Source organism: Triticum dicoccoides, chromosome 5B (genome assembly GCF_002162155.2).
Source record: "Triticum dicoccoides isolate Atlit2015 ecotype Zavitan chromosome 5B, WEW_v2.0, whole genome shotgun sequence".
NCBI classification, from domain to species: domain Eukaryota; kingdom Viridiplantae; phylum Streptophyta; class Magnoliopsida; order Poales; family Poaceae; genus Triticum; species Triticum dicoccoides.
In genome coordinates, this window is record NC_041389.1 from 692,906,519 (window position 1) to 692,927,023 (window position 20,505).

The window sequence follows — 20,505 nt, forward strand, 5'->3', positions numbered from 1 at the left end:
TTCACTTGTGCTCAATATGTATGTGCCTTCTGTGATTTGTGTACAGAATATCTCTTTTGAGTGTCGCCGTATATGTCACGTGGCATTGGCAATGCACCGGCTTCTAACTAATACTACCGGTTAAGCTTGGATGCACGACACAAGCTAGAATGATTGCAGAAATGGTTGTTGAGTTGTTCGCCTTCCTTCTCGTACTGATCGCCTACACACCATGAAGGATGAAATTAACGAGGATGAATTTGTACATTTTATTTCTTCGGCGGCCACGAGAATAATTTTTTGTTTGTGGATGGAGGAGTAAACATGGGGCTAGAGGGAAGAAAACCAGGGTATGGGGGTTGAAAACAACATGTTCGGTTAAAGGAAGAAAACTGTGGTGTGTAGGTTGACAACAATTCATGCGGAGAGGAAGAAAATTGATGTGATGGCTGGAAATAACACCTTCACTTGTGCTCAATGTGTATGTGCCTTTTGTGTTTGTGTAGAGAATATCTTTTGAGTGTCGCCGTGTTTGTCATGTGGCAATGCATGGGCTTCGGGTAGTACTACCGGTTAAGCTTGGGTACACGACACAAGCTAGCTAGAATGGTTGCAGAAATGGTTGTTGAGCCGTGGAACTCGCCCGTGCTCATCACCCTCCTCGCCTTCCTTGTCGTGGTGATCACCGTCCTCGTCTCCACCAGGCGCGGCAGCAATGCGCCCCCGTCGCCGCGGGGCCTGCCGGTCGTCGGCCACCTCCACCTGCTCGGGAGCCTGCCGCACCGGAGCCTCCGGTCGCTGGCCGCGTCCCACGGCCCGGTCATGCACCTGCGGCTCGGCCGCGTGCCCACCGTCGTGGCCTCCTCCGCGGCCGCGGCGGAGGAGGCCATGAAGACCCGCGACCTGGACTTCGCCGGCCGCCCCAGGCTCCTCATGGTCGACCGCTTCTACTACGGCACCGGCGGCATCGGCTTCGCGCCCTACGGCGACCACTGGCGCCAGGCGCGCCGCGTCTGCGCCGTCCACATGCTCAGCGCGCGCCGCGTCGCGTCCCTGGGCCGCGTCCGGGCGCAGGAGGCCGCCGCGCTCGCCGGCCGCATCTCTGGGTCTGGCGGCGTCGTGAACCTGAGCGACAGCCTCGCCGTCTACTCCAACGCGGTCATCTCCCGCTGCACGCTCGGCGACGCGGACTGCGGGGTGGAGGGCGGCGGCGCGAGGCTGAGGAAGGCGTTCGGCGAGATGGAGGAGCTGCTCGGCACGGTGCCCATGGGGGAGACGGTGCCGTGGCTGCGGTGGGTGGACACGGTGACGGGGCTGGAGCGGAGGGCGAGGCGCGTCTTCGAGGACATGGACGGGCTGCTGGAGCGGGTCATCGCCGACCACCGCCAGCGCCGCCGTGCCGCCGCCGCCACCGGGGACGAGGACGAGGGAGACTTCGTGGACGTCATGCTGGACGCCGACGAGCTGGACACGGACAGCATCAAAAGCATCATCCTGGACGTGCTCGCCGCCGCCACGGACTCGACCTTCGCGCTGCTCGAGTGGGCGATGGCGGAGCTCATCAACCACCCGCACGAGATGCGCAGGCTCCAGGCCGAGGTCCGCGCGGCCGTCGGCCCCGGCGCCGGCGCCGTCGTCACGGAGGCCCATCTCCCGCGCCTCCCCTACCTGAGGGCCGTGATCAACGAGACCCTGCGGCTCCACCCGCCGTCGCCGCTGCTGCTGCCGCGGGAGACGCTGGAGGACACCCGGCTGCTGGGCTACGACGTGCCGGCGGGCACCCGGGTCCTGATCAACGCCTGGGCCATCGGCCGCGACCCGGCGACGTGGGGGCCCCGCGCCGAGGAGTTCGCGCCGGAGAGGTTCGTCGGGTACGGCGGCCTCGGCGGTGCCGGGCAGGACTTCTCGTTCCTGCCCTTCGGCGCCGGGAGGAGGGGCTGCCCCGGGGTGGAGTTCGCCATGCTGTCCAACGAGCTGGCGCTGGCGAGCCTCGTGCATGGCTTCGACTGGGAGCTGCCCGGCGGGAGGGCGCCGCCGGTGGGCATGAGCGAGCTGTACGGCCTCTCCGTGTGCCTCAAGGCGCCTCTGCTTCTGGTCGCCAAGCCGTGGTCGTGCATGGATATGGATGGCGTTGAATGAGCTAGGATCGACGGTGCCGGGAAATACACTTTGGATGTTTGCTTTGTAACAGAGAAAAGTTTTTTTTTTTTCTCAACTCTCGGTGAAGTTTATTTTTGGTCCCTCAACTCCAAAATCGGACAACGTACACCCCTAACTACCCAAACGGGACAAGGTTCATCCCTAGACTCGGATTTGACCGGTTTTGGTGTTGACTCACCCCGGTTTTGACCCGTGCTCACTCATATTCCTGTAACTTTTTTTATATCCGTGAACTTTTTGAAATCCACATACACTTTTCAATTCTGCGTAGTTTTTTCAAGGTCGCGTATTTTTCAAAAATAAACATACTCAAATCAGCGAACTATTCTGAAATTCGCGTATTTTTTTTCAAATCCATAATTTTTTAACATTTACGTACTTTTTCCAAATCCCTGTATTTTTTCCAAGTTTGTGTAATTTTATCAAATCCAAGTATTTTTCAAAGTCATGAACTGTTTTTGATATTCGCATACTCATTTCAAATCCACATGCTTTTCAAAGTCCGCATTTTTTTCAGATCCATGTTCCATTTATAATCCATGAACTTTGTTTAAAATTCACGTACTTGTTTCAAGTTGAAATAATTTTTGAAATCCACATATTTTTGCGTAAAAGAAGTCCATATCCGCGTACTTTTAACAAGTTCGCATAAAATTTTGAAATTCATTAACTCTTTCAAAAAAATGTACTCAAATATGAAAAGGTACATCAATTTTTAAAAATTAAATGAACTTCAAAAAAATACGCATATTTGAAAAAGTACATGAACTTGGAAAAAGTACACAAAATTTAGAAAGGTTCACATACTTGAAAAAAGTAACCAAATTTGAAAACATTATGTGGACCTGGAAAAGGTAGGCAAATTTGAGTCAGAACGGTCAAAACCAGGGTGGGACAACGCCAAAACAGGTCAAAACCGTGACCAGGGATGAATCTTGTTAGGTATCAGAAGTTAAGGGTGCAAGTTGTCCGATTTTGAAGTTGAGGGATCAAATTTAGACTCCACCAAGAATTAAGGGATGAAAAGTATACTTTTTTTTGTAATACAAAAAATTGAGGGCAAACCCTATTTCATTAATACACTTTGGATCGTTTGTATATACACCCTATACATATAGGGAGATTTTTCTTTAATAATTAAATAAAAAGTCAAAATAGTTAAGAAGTTTTTTTTTAATAAACTTGACCCACTTTTACACTAGTATATAAATTTCCAGAAGAAAGAAAACCAACGTTGACTTCACAGCGAAAAAGACAGAATTTATTTGCTATTATGGGTCTATTCATACTTCCTCCTTCCCAAAATATAAGGCGTGGGTTTACTTTTCTGGTCTTCGTCGGACAACTTTGATTATGATTTTCACGTATTATATGTCTATAAAATTTGTTTACAAACATATGAAATAAAATTGTTTTGCAAGACAAATACAACTATGCCATTTATACGTGTTCAATCCATGTATTTTGATGTATATTAGTGGTCGAAGTTATGCATCAAAGACCATATAAAGTCAATCGCGCCTTATATTTTGGAAAGGAGGGAGTACTATTTTGGCCAAAATTTTGTCTTATTTGAAAAGAAGTCAAAGGGGGTTTTTTTGTGAAATTTTTCTCACAAGTACAATATAAAGTTAAGTTTACTTTTAAAAAAAATCATTGACTTCTTGTTGAATTACTAAAAAAGAATCATATAGGGTGTAGATGTCCCATAGACCAAACGTCCACGTCCCAACGGTGCTTCCTTTCAGAATGTGGAGCGGTCCTGGAGAAGTGTTAAAGTGGGAATGTTTTTCTTATTATTTTCAGAATGGAGGCAAAATATGTTTCTCATCACTTTAATTAAATAAAACTAAAAAAAGTGTACTATAAATAATTACAAGTTGATCAAACTGCACATTAACACGAGTCCTGGTCTGAGCCTATACCGTGTTTCAGAAAATGACCATAAATTCTTTGTGGCGTAAGGGCATCCCAACACGGAACCCTCAAACCGCCTGCATACGTCTGGACCATGTGGTTCGAACCATGGACAGATCCAGTGTGCCCACAAACATTTTGCAAAAAGATTTTTTACTAGTGCATACATATGCATATATCCATTATATTAATTTTGGTGCAGCCTAAGTACTCCAAAACTTCAATCCTTCGTAATGCTGCCCTCACATTGGTCGAATTCTATATGTGCCACTGGTCCGAACGTGTTTTCCCTTACAAACCAGAGACAACTAGGGGGGGCTTTGCAAGCATTCGGGCCGCTGCCAGCCTGTCACGCCTGCTCCTGACTGCCCTAACCCACCAAAAACCCTCTTCCTACCCCGTGTTGTCTTCCCGCCCATAGCCAGCTTGCCGCATTCATGTTGTTATAAAGTGTCCGCTCCGCAATGACGTCGTTCCAGAGCGGACACGACCTCTCACTCGCGCCGACATTGAAGCAATGCACCGCCCACTGCATGTACAGCTGAACATGCCTCCTCGTAGCATTCAAACGGCTACAGACTACCCGCCTTCCTCCATTAAATCTGCATGTGTGCCGAGAAGCCTAGTTCGCCCATTAAATAGGATGTCGGTTGACTCCTCGCATCCGCCCACTATTAAAGCGATGCCAGACAATAGCCAAAAATTGTGACGCGCTCCACTCTCATCTTCTCCTACCACCATTTTCTCGGCATCCGGCGAGGAGGAAGAGGAGTTCTCCGGCATAAAAGCTGGCTCTGTGGCCTGTCGAGCCCGCTAGTTACTAGCCAGGCAACTGTCTGCTCCACCTCCCTCGACGCTCCACGCCGCTGTCGTCCACCAGCTCGCGGAGGCTGAAGCTCAAAGCCGGCGCGTGGTTCATCAAGTTGCCGCTCCAGGCCGGCATGCGAGGGAACACGGCCGCTCGGGCATCGGGGCTGCCGAGGACGTGCCATGTTGTACCGCCCCTGAAAGGATCGAGATGGACCTAGAGGGGGTGAATAGGTACAATTACAAATTTTAATTATTACTTGGCAATTTTAGGCAATAATGCGGAATATGAAGATGAGCCTAACAATTGCACGTGAGCACAAAGTACTAAGCAAACAACACCAACACGTAAGTAGGCAAGCATAATATAATGTACGTAAGTGTAAAGAGACAAGTAACCACAAGTAGAGAGTTAGGGTTAGGAATAACCGCAACTCCGAGAGACGAGGATGTATGCCAATGTTCACTTCCTTGGAGGGAAGCTAGTCACCGTTAGAGAGGTGGATGTTACCACAAAGGCACACCAACGCCACGAAGGCTCACCCTATTCTCCCTTTGAGACAACACCACGGAGCCGTTTCTCAACCACTAGTGGTAGACCTTGGGGTGGTCTCCAAACCCTCACAAACTTTTCTGAGGGTAATCACAAAGTTCGATTCCTCTCCGAATGACTCCTACCGCCTAGGAGTCTCCAACCTCCAAGAGTAACAAGAACGATGGGGAAAAGCTCAAAACTTGCTCAAGTCACGAATTCCTTTGGTGCAAAGAAGGGGAAGAAGTGGATCTATCACTTGATTGGAGAACTTCTCTCAAATGCTCCTAGAACACTTGGGAATCTAGGATTTAGTGTGGATGAATGAGAGAGAGAGTGAGGAGTGTTCTTGATAGGCTCAAGGTGAATGGTCAACCTTATCCCGTGGAAGGGAAAGGTATATATATAGGTGGTGGGTAAAAGTGACCGTTTTGGGTACAGGATAGGCCGGACGTCCGGAGAACGTCGGACGTCCGGAGGCACAAATAGGTTCGGACGTCCGACAGTCATCGGACGACCGGCCGCTGTGAAAATGTGAGCCACAACCCAGTGTACAGGATACGGACGTCCGAGCAGGGCCGGACATCCGGAGCACGGACGACCGGAGGGTCCGGACGTCCGTAAGAATGCTTCTATTGTGAAAGTGTCGGACGTCCGGAGGGTTCCGGACATCCGTAGAAATGCTTCTGTTGTGGAACGCCGGACGTTCGGAAGTGGCCGGACGTCCGGGCAATCAAGAAGGACCGGACGTCCGTAGAACACCGGACGTCTGAAGGCAAGGTATAGAAATAGTAGCTTTTGAGCAAGTTTTTCACTAGACCCATCGATCCCCTCTTAATAGTGCGGGATCCCTATAGTCAAGAACAAACCATAAATGAAGTCAACATCTTGTATCTCCATTCTTGAGTTATATGCTTTTTGTCCCTAGTCATGATCCATGCACACGGTCTTTGAAACATAATCCTGAGATATACTTGATAAACATGATTAGTCTCGAGCATATGTGTTGTCATCAACATCAAAATATGATTAAGGGCATGATTGCGCTTTCAATCTCCCCCTTTTTGGTAGTTGATGACAACTCATATGCATACTCATAATAGTAATCGGAAGTATCTGTTGTGGAGCTCAATAACCATAATAAGAATGAGTAGCGAGCGAGCTCCCCCTCAAAGTGATACCATAGATACTACTAAAACAAAATGATGAGGGCTTCCCCTCAAAATGATGCCTCCAGTATAACCAAAACTCATACACACGATAATCAAGTGTTCAACTTCATATAGATTCATCACATGTAGATTCACCAAATATCAGATTCAACAAACTCATAATATAGGTTCAGTACAAGCTAAAACACAACCATAACAATAAGTTTGATTACATAATGAGCTAGAATAACATGCATATGGAGCCTACTCCCCCTTTGGCATCAAGTATCCAAAAAAACTAGGGGGGAAAACATAATAGCATTAGAGATCATCCTCATCATCATCATCATGAACACCACTGCCACCAGCCTCGTCGAAGAAATCAGCCCACTCAGGACCGGAGGGAAAACCAAAGTTAGAAGGGGGGTCTGCAGGAAGACGCTCATCGTCACTCACATCATACACTCCTGAGTCTCTCAGACGAGCCTTCAGAGCGTTCTTGGAAGTGACCATGTGAGTGACCACATCGTGGTGTTGGGAACAATGGTAGGTGAACATCTTCATCATGGCTGAGTGAGCCTTCCCAAGAAAACGAGCAATGAGCCCAAAGGGGGCAGCACTGGAAGGAGGATGGGTAGCATGAGAAGTAACACTAGCGGCGGTGCGACTAGCAGTAGCGGGAGGAGGAGGAACATGATCAGCCGCCATGTGAGCGGGAATGACCCATCGCTCATGTACATGAGTGCGGGCAATAGGAAAGGGAGCTACACTTTCGATAAAAGCCTGAATAAAAGGTGCATGAGGAAAAGCCCTCTTGTGCTGGAAGCTAGCAAGGCGGATCTCATGCCATAGAAAGTGTGGAACATTGATCTTCCCTTTAGGAGATGTGAAGAGGCGATGCATGAGATCAATGCAGTAGCTGCTGCAGGAGCCCTTGTCATCCATCTTGGGATAGATGGTGCGGATGATACACTGATAAATGATGTTGAATGGAAAGCGCCAAATGGAGACTTTGTTTAGACCCTTTTGTTTTTTAGTGGCAGACAAAGTTGATATAGGTCGAAGGAGATCCGCACAGACCGCAATGCCCTTGGGCTTATGGTTGGGGTCATCCTTGTGGATTTTGAACCCAGTGTCGGGAAATCCAAGGGCAGTGACAAACTGAGCATAAGATGTTGTGAGTGCAGTGTCGGAGGTCATCCATGTGATAGTGTTATCAGGAGCAAAGTAACATGTGGCATAAAACTGATGGATGGCAGCGTGGTTAAAATCATGTGAAAGGCGAATGGAGCAGCTAGATTGGACGACTCAATGAGCTCAATGGCTTCCGGATATTTCTCCGGATGAGTGCGAATGTGCTCAAGATCAATGCAAACATGAAGTGACAAGCCCTTAGGGATGACAATCGTGGTGAAGATGTCGGCTTGGACATTTGTGCGAAAGCGACTATCCTGAGAATCCCTAACAATAGTAAATTTATCTACATCACGACGCAATTTAAGATATGAAGTTTTGGGCACCTCATTGAAACGCTTAATATGACGGCCGAGTGGCTGTGGAGGCTCAATTGAGATGTGGCGAGCATCACCGTGGGGTTGCACCGGAGGAGGAGGAGGGTGAAAGGTTGGACGACGAGTGCCCGGCTTGGGTGTAGCGACGCGAACACCAACCATCGGGGACGGATCCACCTCCTCAAGCTCATCCTCAAAGTCTGACCCCTCCGAGGAGGAATCACTGGACGAGCTGGGAGGACGAGCAGCACGTTTCCGAGGGCGATCTTCCTCCTGGGAGTCGTCGGAGCCACCACGACGAGACGGATGAGCCGGCCCTCTGGCGACTTGCTTGCGAGCTGAGTGCTTGGACCGAGGCATCATGACCTAGGGGAGAAGGAAGGCCCATATCAACACCCCTCCATAGATCAGGGTGAATGCATGAGGGGGGAAGGTTGTGCCCTACCTTGAAAGTAAGAACACGGAGGAGACGAGCGGCGTGCTGGAGCAGGTGGCCGACGGGCTGGACGGGGAGCGCCAAGTGGGCCGCAGATCCGCGGCGGAGAGGAGCCCCGGCGAGGGGCACGGCGGCGTGCGGCCGCGGTGAGTGGCCACACGGCAGAAGCGGCGGCGGCGGTGGGGAACGAGCGGATAGAGGATGTGGTTAGTTGAGAAACCCTACCGTGCAGTATATATACTGGCCAGTAAAAACGTCCGGACGTCCGGAGCCTACGAACGACCGGAGTCGAATATGCGTCCGGACGTCCGGAGCCTACGGACGACCGGAGTCGAATATGCGTCCGGACGTCCGGAGCCTACAGACGACCGGAGTCGAATATGCGTCCGGACGTCCGGGGGGGGGGGGGACGACCGGAGTTGGGACCAACAGAAAGTAGAAGATGATAGAGATGATTCTACGGACGACCGATGGCTTCGGACGACCGGACAGATTGTAACAGAAGGTTTATTACGGACGTATGGAATCTTACGAACGTCCGTTGTTTCGGCATCTAGGCCAACTAAGGGAACCAGAGTGGATTTTACGGACGTCCGGAGAGGCCGGACGACTGGTCGATGGTAATCAGAGAAGAATTTACGGACGTCCGTATGCCTACGGACGACCAGCATTGAAGAACCACACGGACGTCCGGAACCTACGGACGTCCGACGCCAGAAGTTTGACAGGAGGCAAAGGTGCAAGTGCTGATCATGATGAGGAGAAGGCAATTTTTGTCCACAGTAAAAAAATTATTTATGTAGTAACTAATACCCTACCTCACCCAATCATAGCCATATACTACAAGTGGTGGCTAATACCACAATGTCTGAGTAGACATGACATGACACGGAAAGATTTGAACTTTGAGTGCATAGCCACTACTCCATCATGTTAAAGCACCATAGGTCTAGACCCATGGTTACTTTGAGAGTGTTGGTTCTTTTTATGCATTGAGTAGGGTGAGAACATTCATGAATTGAATGTCTCCCCCTAAGTATATGCCTACATCATGACAAGACATTAGATTCATGCATGAATGGGTACTAGATTTCACATAATGTTGTCAAGCTCCAAGATACCAAGTTCACGCCTAAGTCGATAGAACCTTGCTTCATCTAAAGGTTTGGTGAAGATATCTGCTAGTTGAAAATCTGTGCCAATGTGATCAATGTGAATATCACCCTTTTCAACATGATCTCTCAAGAAATGATACCTAATATCAATGTGTTTGGTGTGGAGATGATCTTTGGGGTTCTCAGCAATATTGATGGCACTTTCATTATCACACAGAAGACGCACATTTCTATAGGTGATGCCGTAATCCTTCAAAGTTTGCCTCATCCATAACAACTGAGTTGCACAACTAGCGGCAGCAATGTATTCAGCTTCTGCGATAGAGAGAGCAATACAATTTTGTTTCTTCGAGGACCAACTCACAAAGGATTGTCCAAGAAACTGACAAGCACCGGATGTGGACTTACGATCCACTTTGTCTCCAGCCCAATCCGCATCCGAGTACCCAATGAGATCAAACTTAGCATCCTTGGGGTACCAGAGGCCCAACTTTGGGGTGTGAACAAGGTATCTAAGAATATGCTTAACCGCCTTATGATGACTTTTCATAGGGAAAGCTTGAAATCTAGCACACATGCATACACTGAACATGATGTCTGGTCTAGATGCACAAAGATAAAGCAATGAACCAATCATAGAGCGGTAAGTAGATGGGTCGAAAGGAGTACCATTTGTGTCTTCAGTGAGAGTAATTTTGGTTGGCATGGGTGTCTTGCATGGACTAGCATCAGACATACCAAACTTTTCTAGAATATCCTTGAGGTACTTTGCTTGAGATAAGAAAATTCCTTCTTGAAATTGTTGAATTTGAAATCCGAGAAAGAACTTCAAATCCGTATTGAGTGACATTTCAAAATTCTTGGTCATTGAAGCCGCAAACTTCTTGCACAAATGAATGTTAGGAGAACCAAAAATGATGTCATCTACATAGATTTGGCATAGGATCAAATCACCCTTGTCCCTCTTAGTAAAAAGAGTGGGATCGATCACCCCTCTCACAAAACCATCATCGAGTAAAAACTTCTTCAGATGATCATACCAAGCACGAGGTGCTTGTTTGAGGCCATACAAAGCCTTATGAAGTTTATACGCATAGTCTTTGTGAAAGGGATCAACGAACACGGGTGGTTGTGACACATATACTTCTTCTTGTAGAGGACCGTTAAGGAAAGCACTCTTCACATCCATTTGATGTAATGTAAAACCATTGAAAGCGGCATAAGCAAGTAAGATGTGAATGGATTCAAGACGGGCAACGGGGGAAAAGGTCTCACCAAAGTCCAAACCTTCAACTTGTGAGTACCCTTGTGCCACTAACCTTGCCCTGTTGCGGATGATTACACCATTTTCATCTTGCTTGTTCTTGAAAATCCATTTTGTTCCAATGACGTTGTGCTCGGTAGATGGCCTCTTGACTAATGACCACACTTGGTTGCGTTCAAAACTGTTCAACTCTTCTTGCATAGCAACTAGCCAATCGTTGTCCATCAGTGCCTCTTGTACCTTGAGTGGCTCAATACTAGACACAAACGAGAAGTGAGCACAAAAGTTTGTCAAATGTTTACGAGTGACTCTACCTTCCGAGATGCCGGTGAGGATTTTGTCAACATCAACACGACCGGCCACTCGAGGCATGATGGAGGTGAGGGTTTCACGAGGTTCAACTTCATGTCCATCATCCACATCTTCAACATATGGATCACTCACGTGTGGAGGAAGATCTTCTTGTTCATGTTGCATTTGTTGAGGTTCATCATCAATGATTGGACTTTCTTGTTCTTGCTCTTGATGATGATCTTGTTCTTGATGATTATCATTAAGAGAGACTTGATCATCCTCTTCAACTTGGGCTAAGGGTATCGGTTGAACAATAGGAGCTTGTGGTGGTATGGATGTTGAAGTAGTTTGATGATGTGTGAGACCTCCATCTTCTTCTTCATCATCATGAGGTTCTTGTTCCATAGGAAGAAGTGCACCAACACCCATGGTCAAAATGTCTTGAGAAGAATCTTCTTCACCTACATCACTTAGATCAACTTGCTCCCCATGGGAGCCATTAAATTCATCAAACACCACGTCACAAGTTTCTACAACACATCCATTGGATTTGTTGTAGACTCTATAGGCGTGAGAGTTTGATCCATAACCAACAAATATACCTTCAATTGTTTTGAATTGAAATTTTCCTAACCGTTCTCTTTTGTTGAGGATGAAACATTTGCACCCAAATACACGAAAGTACTTGACATTTGGCTTGTTTCCAGTTCGAAGCTCATATGGAGTCTTTTCCAATATAGTGCGGAGGAAGAGCCGGTTTGATGCATGGCATGCGGTATTGACAGCTTCAGCCCAAAAACTATGTGGTGACTTGTATTCATACAACATGGACCTTGCCATCTCTACAAGTGTGCGGTTCTTCCTTTCGGCTACACCATTTTGCTGAGGAGTGTATGGAGCTGAGTATTGATGCTCAATCCCTTCATCACTAAGAAATTCTTCCAAGGTATAGTTCTTGAACTCAGAGCCATTGTCACTTCTTATTGCCCGGATTTCTTTGTCAAACTTGCGTTGGGCTTGCTTGGCAAAATCAATGAAGGTGATCTTCGTTTCGTCCTTGGACTTGAGGAAGAACACCCATGTATATCTTGAGTAATCATCAACAATGACAAGCCCATACTTTTTCCCACCAAGACTATCCCATGAAGGAGGCCCAAAAAGATCCACATGAAGGAGCTCCAGGGGCCTTGAAGTAGATAATATGTTCTTGGGTGGGTGCTTTGATTGATGTTGCTTCCCGGCTATGCATGCACTACACACACGATCTTTCTCAAAAGAGACATTGGTTAGTCCAAGGATGTGATTCCCCTTTAAGAGATCTTGAAAATTTCTCATGCCGACATGGGCTAGCCGGCGATGCCATAGCCACCCCTTGTCAGCCTTGGCCATTAGACAAGTTGCATGGAATGTGCTCTCTTTCGAGAAATCAACCGTGTAAAGGTTGCCATCCAACTCTCCAACAAAAGCCACTTCGAGAGTATCTCTCTTAAAGACTTTCACATCCGTTAGTCCAAAGAGTGTATCATAACCAACAGAAGCCAATTGGCGAACAGAAAGCAAGTGGTATTTAAGGGATTGGACAAGCATAACATTTGCAAGAGACATGTCGTTTGTGATAGCCACCTTGCCCAACCCGAGTACCTGTCCTTTTGAACCTCCACAAAACATAATGCTCATGAATGGTTGAATTGCTTCCATGAAATCGTAGAGCAATTTGCTATGTCCGGTCATATAATTTGTACATCCACTATCAATCACCCATTTCACTCCACCGGAGAAACTTACCTACACACAATTAGGACTTGGTTAGAGGCACCCATTTTGCAATGGGACCTCTCAAGTTAGTTACAAGGGTCTTAGGGACCCAAATAGCATAGAACCGGAATGCATTTCGAGGACCAACAAATTTTGCAAAGACTTCTCCATCCTTAGTCTTACGAAGTACATAGGAAGGAGGCATGAACTCTTTAGGCTTGTTGAGAGTGGGCATGCCCCTTGTGGCCTTCCCACTCGCAACCTTACCTTTCTCCTTGTGCCCTTCTCTTACAAATGTTTCGTTTAGAGGAGTTGTGCACTTTTGGGAGGACGTCTTCTTCTTGCTTGTGCTCGGGTCAAACCCAAGTCCCTCTTTGGCAACCACCTCATTGTGTTGGCTCAAAATCTCATCAAGATTCTTTTGCCCTTGAGCACATGTCATGAGACCTTTCTCAATTTGAGCCTTGAGAAAACGATTTTCCTCAAGAATAGATGCTAGATCACTACTAGAGTTAGTAGCACAAGCATCAACATTTATAATAGGGGAAGAGTAAGCCTTGGCTAAAGTTTCAAGATAAGTAAGTTTGAGCGTCTCAAAACTCTTTCTAAGAACGGTGAGCTCTCCTTCCTTAGTCTTGAGAGACACGGATAGAAGCTCACAATCCTTAGATAGAGAAGCATGAGACTTCACAAGCTTGCTTTTATCATTCATTAACTCTTCGCAAGAGTCAATAGCCTTTTTCAAGGAGGCAAGATCATTAGTGTGAACATCAATATTCGCACCAATTTTTAAGCATAGTTCATCATTTCGTGCTTCCTCATATTGGAATTTCCGCTCAAGGATTTCACACTTTTCCTTTTCCTCGGTGACGAGGGTTTCAAGTTCCTTAATGGTGATGGTGTGCTTACTCACCATCTCCATAAGCATACGAAACATAGTGAGTTTCTTTCCTTTGAGGGAGCACATGAACTTATTAAGTTTAGCAATCATAGGATCATCTAGATCATCATCCTCATAGCTATCCTCCGCATCAAGATACTCATCACTAGGAGTAGAAGGTGTGAAAAGAGGAGGATTTGATCGTGGAGTTACCTTGACCTTGTCAGAAGAGCTTTGGTCCTCACCTTCTTCAACCATGGCCTTTGCCATTAGGCACTTGTGAGCGTTGCCCTTGTAATCTTTCATGTAGTTGTAGGTGACCACGTCACCACTCTTGTTTACTAACCTCAACGTGTTTTGAGAGTCTTGAGCAACTCCGGCAACACCACTAACATCATCCGGATCATATTCTTCTTGAGCAACCATTGCCTTTCCATCTCTCTTCTTGAGCTTGGAGTTCAAAGGATTTGGCAACTTCTTCTTGGGAAAGGTCTTGGGAAACCTTGGTTTATCTTCTCTCTTCTCATAAGGGCACTCATTGGAGAAGTGATTGGTTTCTTCACAGTTGTAGCATTTTCTTACTTTCTTCTTTTGAAATCTTCCCTTGAATTTTCTGGCGCTAAACTTCTTGACAAAAAGAGCCATGTCTTCATACGAAGGGCCCTCGTCGGATTCAATCTCATTACCATCTTCATCATCATCATCTTCTTCTTCTTCTTCACTTTGCTCATCTTCACATACTTGCTTGGCCTTCAATGCAAGATTGATCTTTGATGATGGGGAACCATGCATGGCAAGATGTTTTGTGGCATTAGCCTTTGACTCTTCAAATAGTTGGAAGGTGGATATGATGTCATCTGTAGTCATTTACTTGAAGGTATGGTGTTGTCTTATGTCCCACACCATTTGATGATTATATGGAGCAAGAGCATGAAGCAACTTATCCACAAGAAACCTCTTAGTCATGTTGAATCCATCTTGTGTCTTGTCACACTCACATGACTCAATATCCGCAGTGAGAGTCATGAGACGCTCAAGGAGTTGATTGGGCGTTTCACCTTTTTTCATACAAAAGTTTTGCAATTACCCCTTGGCAATTTCATATTGAGCACTCCGGAGGGTAGAAGTGCCAGTCCTGGATCGTATAATACTTTCCCATAGTTCCTTGGCACTTCTGATGTGTATGAAAGGTCTCCTTTGCTTTTCATCCATACCTCTCCTTATACACATGATTGTCGTGTCATTGAGGTTCTTGTCATATATTTATCTTGGTGTGGGGTTCTTTGGATCAACCACATGATAGCCATACTCTATAATCTCCAGCATCTCATCGTTTCCATGTCGAAGATGATCCTGCATAGCAACTCTCCACAAAGAAAAATCAGAAGTAGCACTAAGTAAAGGAGGTTTGCCTTGAGGATTATATCTTGGTTTCTCAACCTGAGGTCTTGCATAAAGCCAAGGAACACTGGCGTGTTCATTGCTAGGAGGTTGTTGACCAAGTGATGATGTAGGCACGGTTGGCCTCGAACCCACACCACTTGAGTGTGGTGCAAGCACCGCGGACAACGTGGCTAATCTCAGTTGGACCAAGGCCTCAAGAGAAGCATCATGCTCCTCTTTTTGCTTAGCAAGGTCCCATTCTAGATCCTGAGACGTAAAGGACTTGACTTCAAAAGAAACCTCGCCTTTATCCTTAGGATCTACAACCAGGGGAGTCCCATCTGGGTTCATCTCGCTCTAGGGTGGTTAAGCCACAAGAATAGAGCACGAGGCTCTGATACCAATTGAAAGGATCGAGATGGACCTAGAGGGGGGTGAATAGGTACAATTGCAAATTTTAGTTATTACTTGGCAATTTTAGGCAATAATGCGGAATATGAAGATGAGCCTAACAATTGCACGTGAGCACAAAGTACTAAGCAAACAACACCAACACGTAAGTAGGCAAGCACAATATAATGTACGTAAGTGTAAAGAGACAAGTAACCACAAGTAGAGAGTTAGGGTTAGGAATAACCGCAACTCCGGGAGACGAGGATGTATGCCGATGTTCACTTCCTTGGAGGGAAGCTAGTCACCGTTAGAGAGGTGGATGTTACCACGAAGGAACACCAACGCCACGAAGGCTCACCCTATTCTCCCTTTGAGACAACACCATGGAGCCGTTTCTCAACCACTAGTGGTAGACCTTGGGGTGGTCTCCAAACCCTCACAAACTTTTCCGAGGGTAATCACAAAGTTCGATTCCTCTCCGAATGACTCCTACCGCCTAGGAGTCTCCAACCTCCAAGAGTAACAAGAATGATGGGGAAAAGCTCAAAACTTGCTCAAGTCACGAATTCCTTTGGTGCAAAGAAGGGGAAGAAGTGGATCTATCACTTGATTGGAGAACTTTTCTCAAATGCTCCTAGAACACTTGGGAATCTAGGATTTAGTGTGGATGAATGAGAGAAAGAGAGTGAGGAGTGTTCTTTATAGGCTCAAGGTGAATGGTCAACCTTATCCCGTGGAAGGGAAAGGTATATATATAGGTGGTGGGTAAAAGTGACCGTTTTGGGTACAGGATAGGCCGGACGTCCGGAGAACATCGGACGTCCCGAGGCACAAATAGGTCCGGACGTCCGACAGTCATCGGACGACCGACCGCTGTGAAAATGTGAGCCACAACCCAGTGTACAGGATACGGACGTCCGAGCAGGGCCGGACATCTGGAGCACGGACGACCGGAGGGTCCGGACGTCCGTAAGAATGCTTCTGTTGTGAAAGTGTCGGACATCCGGAGGGTTCCGGACATCCGTAGAAATGCTTTTGTTGTGGAACACCGAACGTCCGGAAGTGGCGGGACGTCCGGGCAATCAAGAAGGACCGGACGTCCGGAAGTGGCGGGACGTCCGGGCAATCAAGAAGGACCGGACGTCCGTAGAACACCGGACGTCTGAAGGCAGGGTATAGAAATAGTAGCTTTTGAGCAAGTTTTTCACTAGATCCATCGATCCCCTCTTAATAGCGCGGGATCCCTATACTCAAGAACAAACCATAAATGAAGTCAACATCTTGTATCTCCATTCTTGAGTTATATGCTTTTTGTCCCTAGTCATGATCCATGCACACGGTCTTTGAAACATAATCCTGAGATATACTTGATAAACATGATTAGTCCCGAGCATATGTGTTGTCATCAACATCAAAATATGATTAAGGGCATGATTGCACTTTCAGCCCCTCTCGTGCCTGCTACCACGCCATCCGCCATCAACGCGCACATAACCATGCCCCATTGATGGAGAAAGAATCTGGCTACATGGAGATCAACGAGGTGGCGGCCAGCACGTCCACGCCCGGCACCATCATCAAGGAGAAGTAGAGCACGGGAGGCCACCACCACTCGGGTCCCATGGAGGCCACCACTGAGGCGACGCCGTGTCTTGCCCGGCCGCAGGGCACCGTCGTCCCCCTACCCAAAAACCAACACTGGTCAGTGCAGCTTAGGGTACCCTTCCCCTCCGGCTGAAGCATCAATAGGCGGTTCCACTCCAATGAGCGGCACTGCCGAACATGGGGAAGCGAGCCACCCTTTCCACTCAAGCATATACCTCTGGGGCTCACGATCCACTACTAGGAAAATGCTTATAGATAGAAGTTTACCAGTAGCGCCTATTTATGACCCCATGCTGCTGGTATTTACCAGTAGCGCTGGGCAGAAAACACGCTACTACTACTAAATAACAGCAACGTTTGTTAGTTTGGGCCACGCTGCTGCTACATGGGCCGCAGGGCGAAAACGGTACCTGTAGTGTTTGTTTTGAACGGGTGCTACAGCTGGTGGGCTTAGCAGTAGCGCCGGCCTCTACCTAGCGCAACTACTAGAGGAAAAGAAAACCGGCCCGAGCGCCCCCACCCCCTCACTCTCACATTATCGATCCCCTCCGCCTGACGACGCCGCCGCGGTTAGGGTTCCTCCCCGGTCGCCTCACCCCGTCGATGGCGCCGTGCGCCGCCACCACGCACGGTCGCCTCTCACCTCCTCCGACGCTCCAGCCCCGTAAGTCCCCCTCGATCTCCTCCTTCCTGCGTGCGCCACCACTAGCAAGCTAGGCTCCAATCGATTCACCGCGGTGGCTCGAGCAAGTCGACAACCTCGCGCATGGTGGGGCGGTTCTTAGGCACGCTGTGCAGGCAGTTGTACGCCACCATGGCGGCCTTGGCCAGCCCGAAGTCCGACAGCTTCGCCGTGTAGTCATGCGATACATAGGCACATACAGAGTCAGAATCAACGGTCTATCGACGTGTACCGGTTAATAGTAATATACACGTGAAGTGCGTGCACGGTTGTTTTAGGTGGAAGTGTACCGAATTGTTGTGTATTTGTTGACATTTATACTACGTGGTTATCTTATCGGGGGTGTCAAGTAAGGTGGCTGGGTTAGGTGATCATACTAGATGTATACAAGGTGTGGTTGATTTAGACTGGTGCGACTATGTTGGACGGCTCTTGCAGCTGGTCAATTTTGTATCCTTGAGTGCATGTTTCGCTTGCACGGGAGAGAAAGAAAAGTAGAGAGAGTAGAGAGAGGGGTTAGGTGAGAGGGGTTAGGTGAGAGTAGAGAGAGCGGTTAGGTGAGGAACTAAGTTTGGTCAGCCAAACTTGGTCGAATCCAGGAGACAAAAAAGGAAGCGGATAGAGGCGGGAGAGGGGGATTGAGGGCAGCAGAAGGGAGCGAGTGAACTGACCTGAGCGAGGGGGGAATTAAGGGCAGCAGAAGGGCGGAGGCTTGGTTTCTTCTTCCTTGGCTACTGTCCCTGGAGCAGTGGCGGCGGCAGCGGTGCCTAGTGTTCTAGGATTTAGAGAGGGGTTCTCTCTCTCGTCCTGCCTTGGCTTTTGTTTAATGGCAACGGCGGTGGTGCCTAGTGTTATAGGGTTTAGAGAGGGGTTCTCTCTCTCGATTGAACTACTTTTGCTTCTCTGCTTGCGCAATAATGGCAATATGTCATTTATCTTATTAAGTTATTTCTGAATTGAGCTACAATTTAGTTGTTATTTTCCTTGCCATGTGAACCTGATGTGTATTCTCTATGATGTGAACGTGATGTGTATATTATTCAAAACCTGATGTGTATTGAAAACTTTATGTTTACTTTTTGGATCGTTAATCCTTTAATCATATTGCTTTAGGGAAATGGCGCCACCACCACCACCACCATGTCAACGGTGCAAGTCAAGGTGTGCCAGCAGCCTTGCAACTGGCATGCTGTTCCGCATCTACTTCGAGTCTAGTTTTCTTCATGCGGCGGTAATAAATTATATGAAACTAGTAATCACTATTTTTTTAGTGTTATTGGCATTAATGCATCGTGTATATATCATTTTTGCTTTTTGTACACGGATCGTCCCATGCAATATGAGGTCAGAATTCAACAAGCTGACCGGAGACTCTGTGACCTTTGAGCCTCCTGGGGGCCCCTACACTATGGAGGTCGAGTAAGGACGAAATATGAGGCGGGTGGGAGGATATGGATGGGTCTGTTTCATCACCCACATGCGTATTACCGGTGGTGAGTTGATCAGCTTCTCCTTCAGAGCAGAAAGACCCAAGATGGCCGTGATTTATGTCAACAAAGCAGAAGATGATGGGGATGATGAGGATGATGACGACCCACTTGTTGAAGCCATCGTAGCTCAAAGAATGAGGTTGAGCGAGGAGGAGGTGTGCAGCCTATGGGACATCATTCCGCCACGTGCTGACTTCATCGGAGTGTCATTCGTGACCCGCCTGACAAGTACCATGGTTGATCGGCATAACATGGTATGTTGCATTTACTGTAGTAATTTGATGATATGCTATATTGTTATACTTAGTGTAGAGTCCGATTATATATATGCTTAGTGAATCTTATAGTGAATCTTATATGCTTTATTGTTATACTTAGTGTAGAGTCCGATGATATATATGCTTAGTGAATCTTATATGCTTGGTAAATCCGATGATCTATATGCTTAGTGAATCCGATGATGTATATGCTTTATTGTTATACTTAGTGTAGAGTCCGATGATATATATGATTGGTGAATCCGATGATCTATATGCTTAGTGAATCCGATGATATATATGCTTCGTGTAGAATCCAAATAATTGTTAATAGTGTAGAATCCATATATACTTATTAGTAGAATTCATGCTTAGCAGAAATGTAGTACTGTCTTTTGATAGCGTAGAATGTGTGAGGCTACTTATTAATTGATATGTTTTTCTTATTCAGAAATTGCCAAAGAGCTTATCTGAGAGTTGTGGTATCAAGCCTGATGAAGAAGGCTCTGCTGGAATACGCCTTACAGCGAGGGACTCCGTCACCACTTGTGCGTACGGCGTGGACACGGACGGTCGCACACACTTCAACACAGTTGGGTGGAAGAGCTTCCTCGTCAGCAAGAATCTTCATGTAGGACAGGCAATCCTAATTACTATCAGGAACACCCACCGCCCAGGCTTGAGGATGATGGTCGTCATCGATATCATCTAGAACTACATATGCATGCATGTGGCTGCTGAACCATATACATGCTAGTATGACTACCTAGTAGACTTATCAACTATGATTTATCCATGCATTGTTGACTATTATATATGGGTTTGTGAGATTGTGTGGTTATATTAAATATGGTATTATCGTTAATGTTTGTGAGATGGTTCTGTGAACTTAGT

General features: G+C 47.1%; 1 protein-coding gene across 1 annotated transcript; it reads left to right on the forward strand.

Annotated features, from left to right (window-relative positions):
• Positions 1–505: 505 nt before the first annotated feature.
• LOC119312682 ((+)-menthofuran synthase-like) lies at positions 506–2,400 on the forward strand. The gene has a single exon (XM_037588432.1). The coding sequence runs from the start codon at positions 586–588 to the stop codon at positions 2,116–2,118; it is 1,533 nt and encodes a 510-aa protein (XP_037444329.1). The 5' UTR covers positions 506–585; the 3' UTR covers positions 2,119–2,400.
• Positions 2,401–20,505: the final 18,105 nt, after the last annotated feature.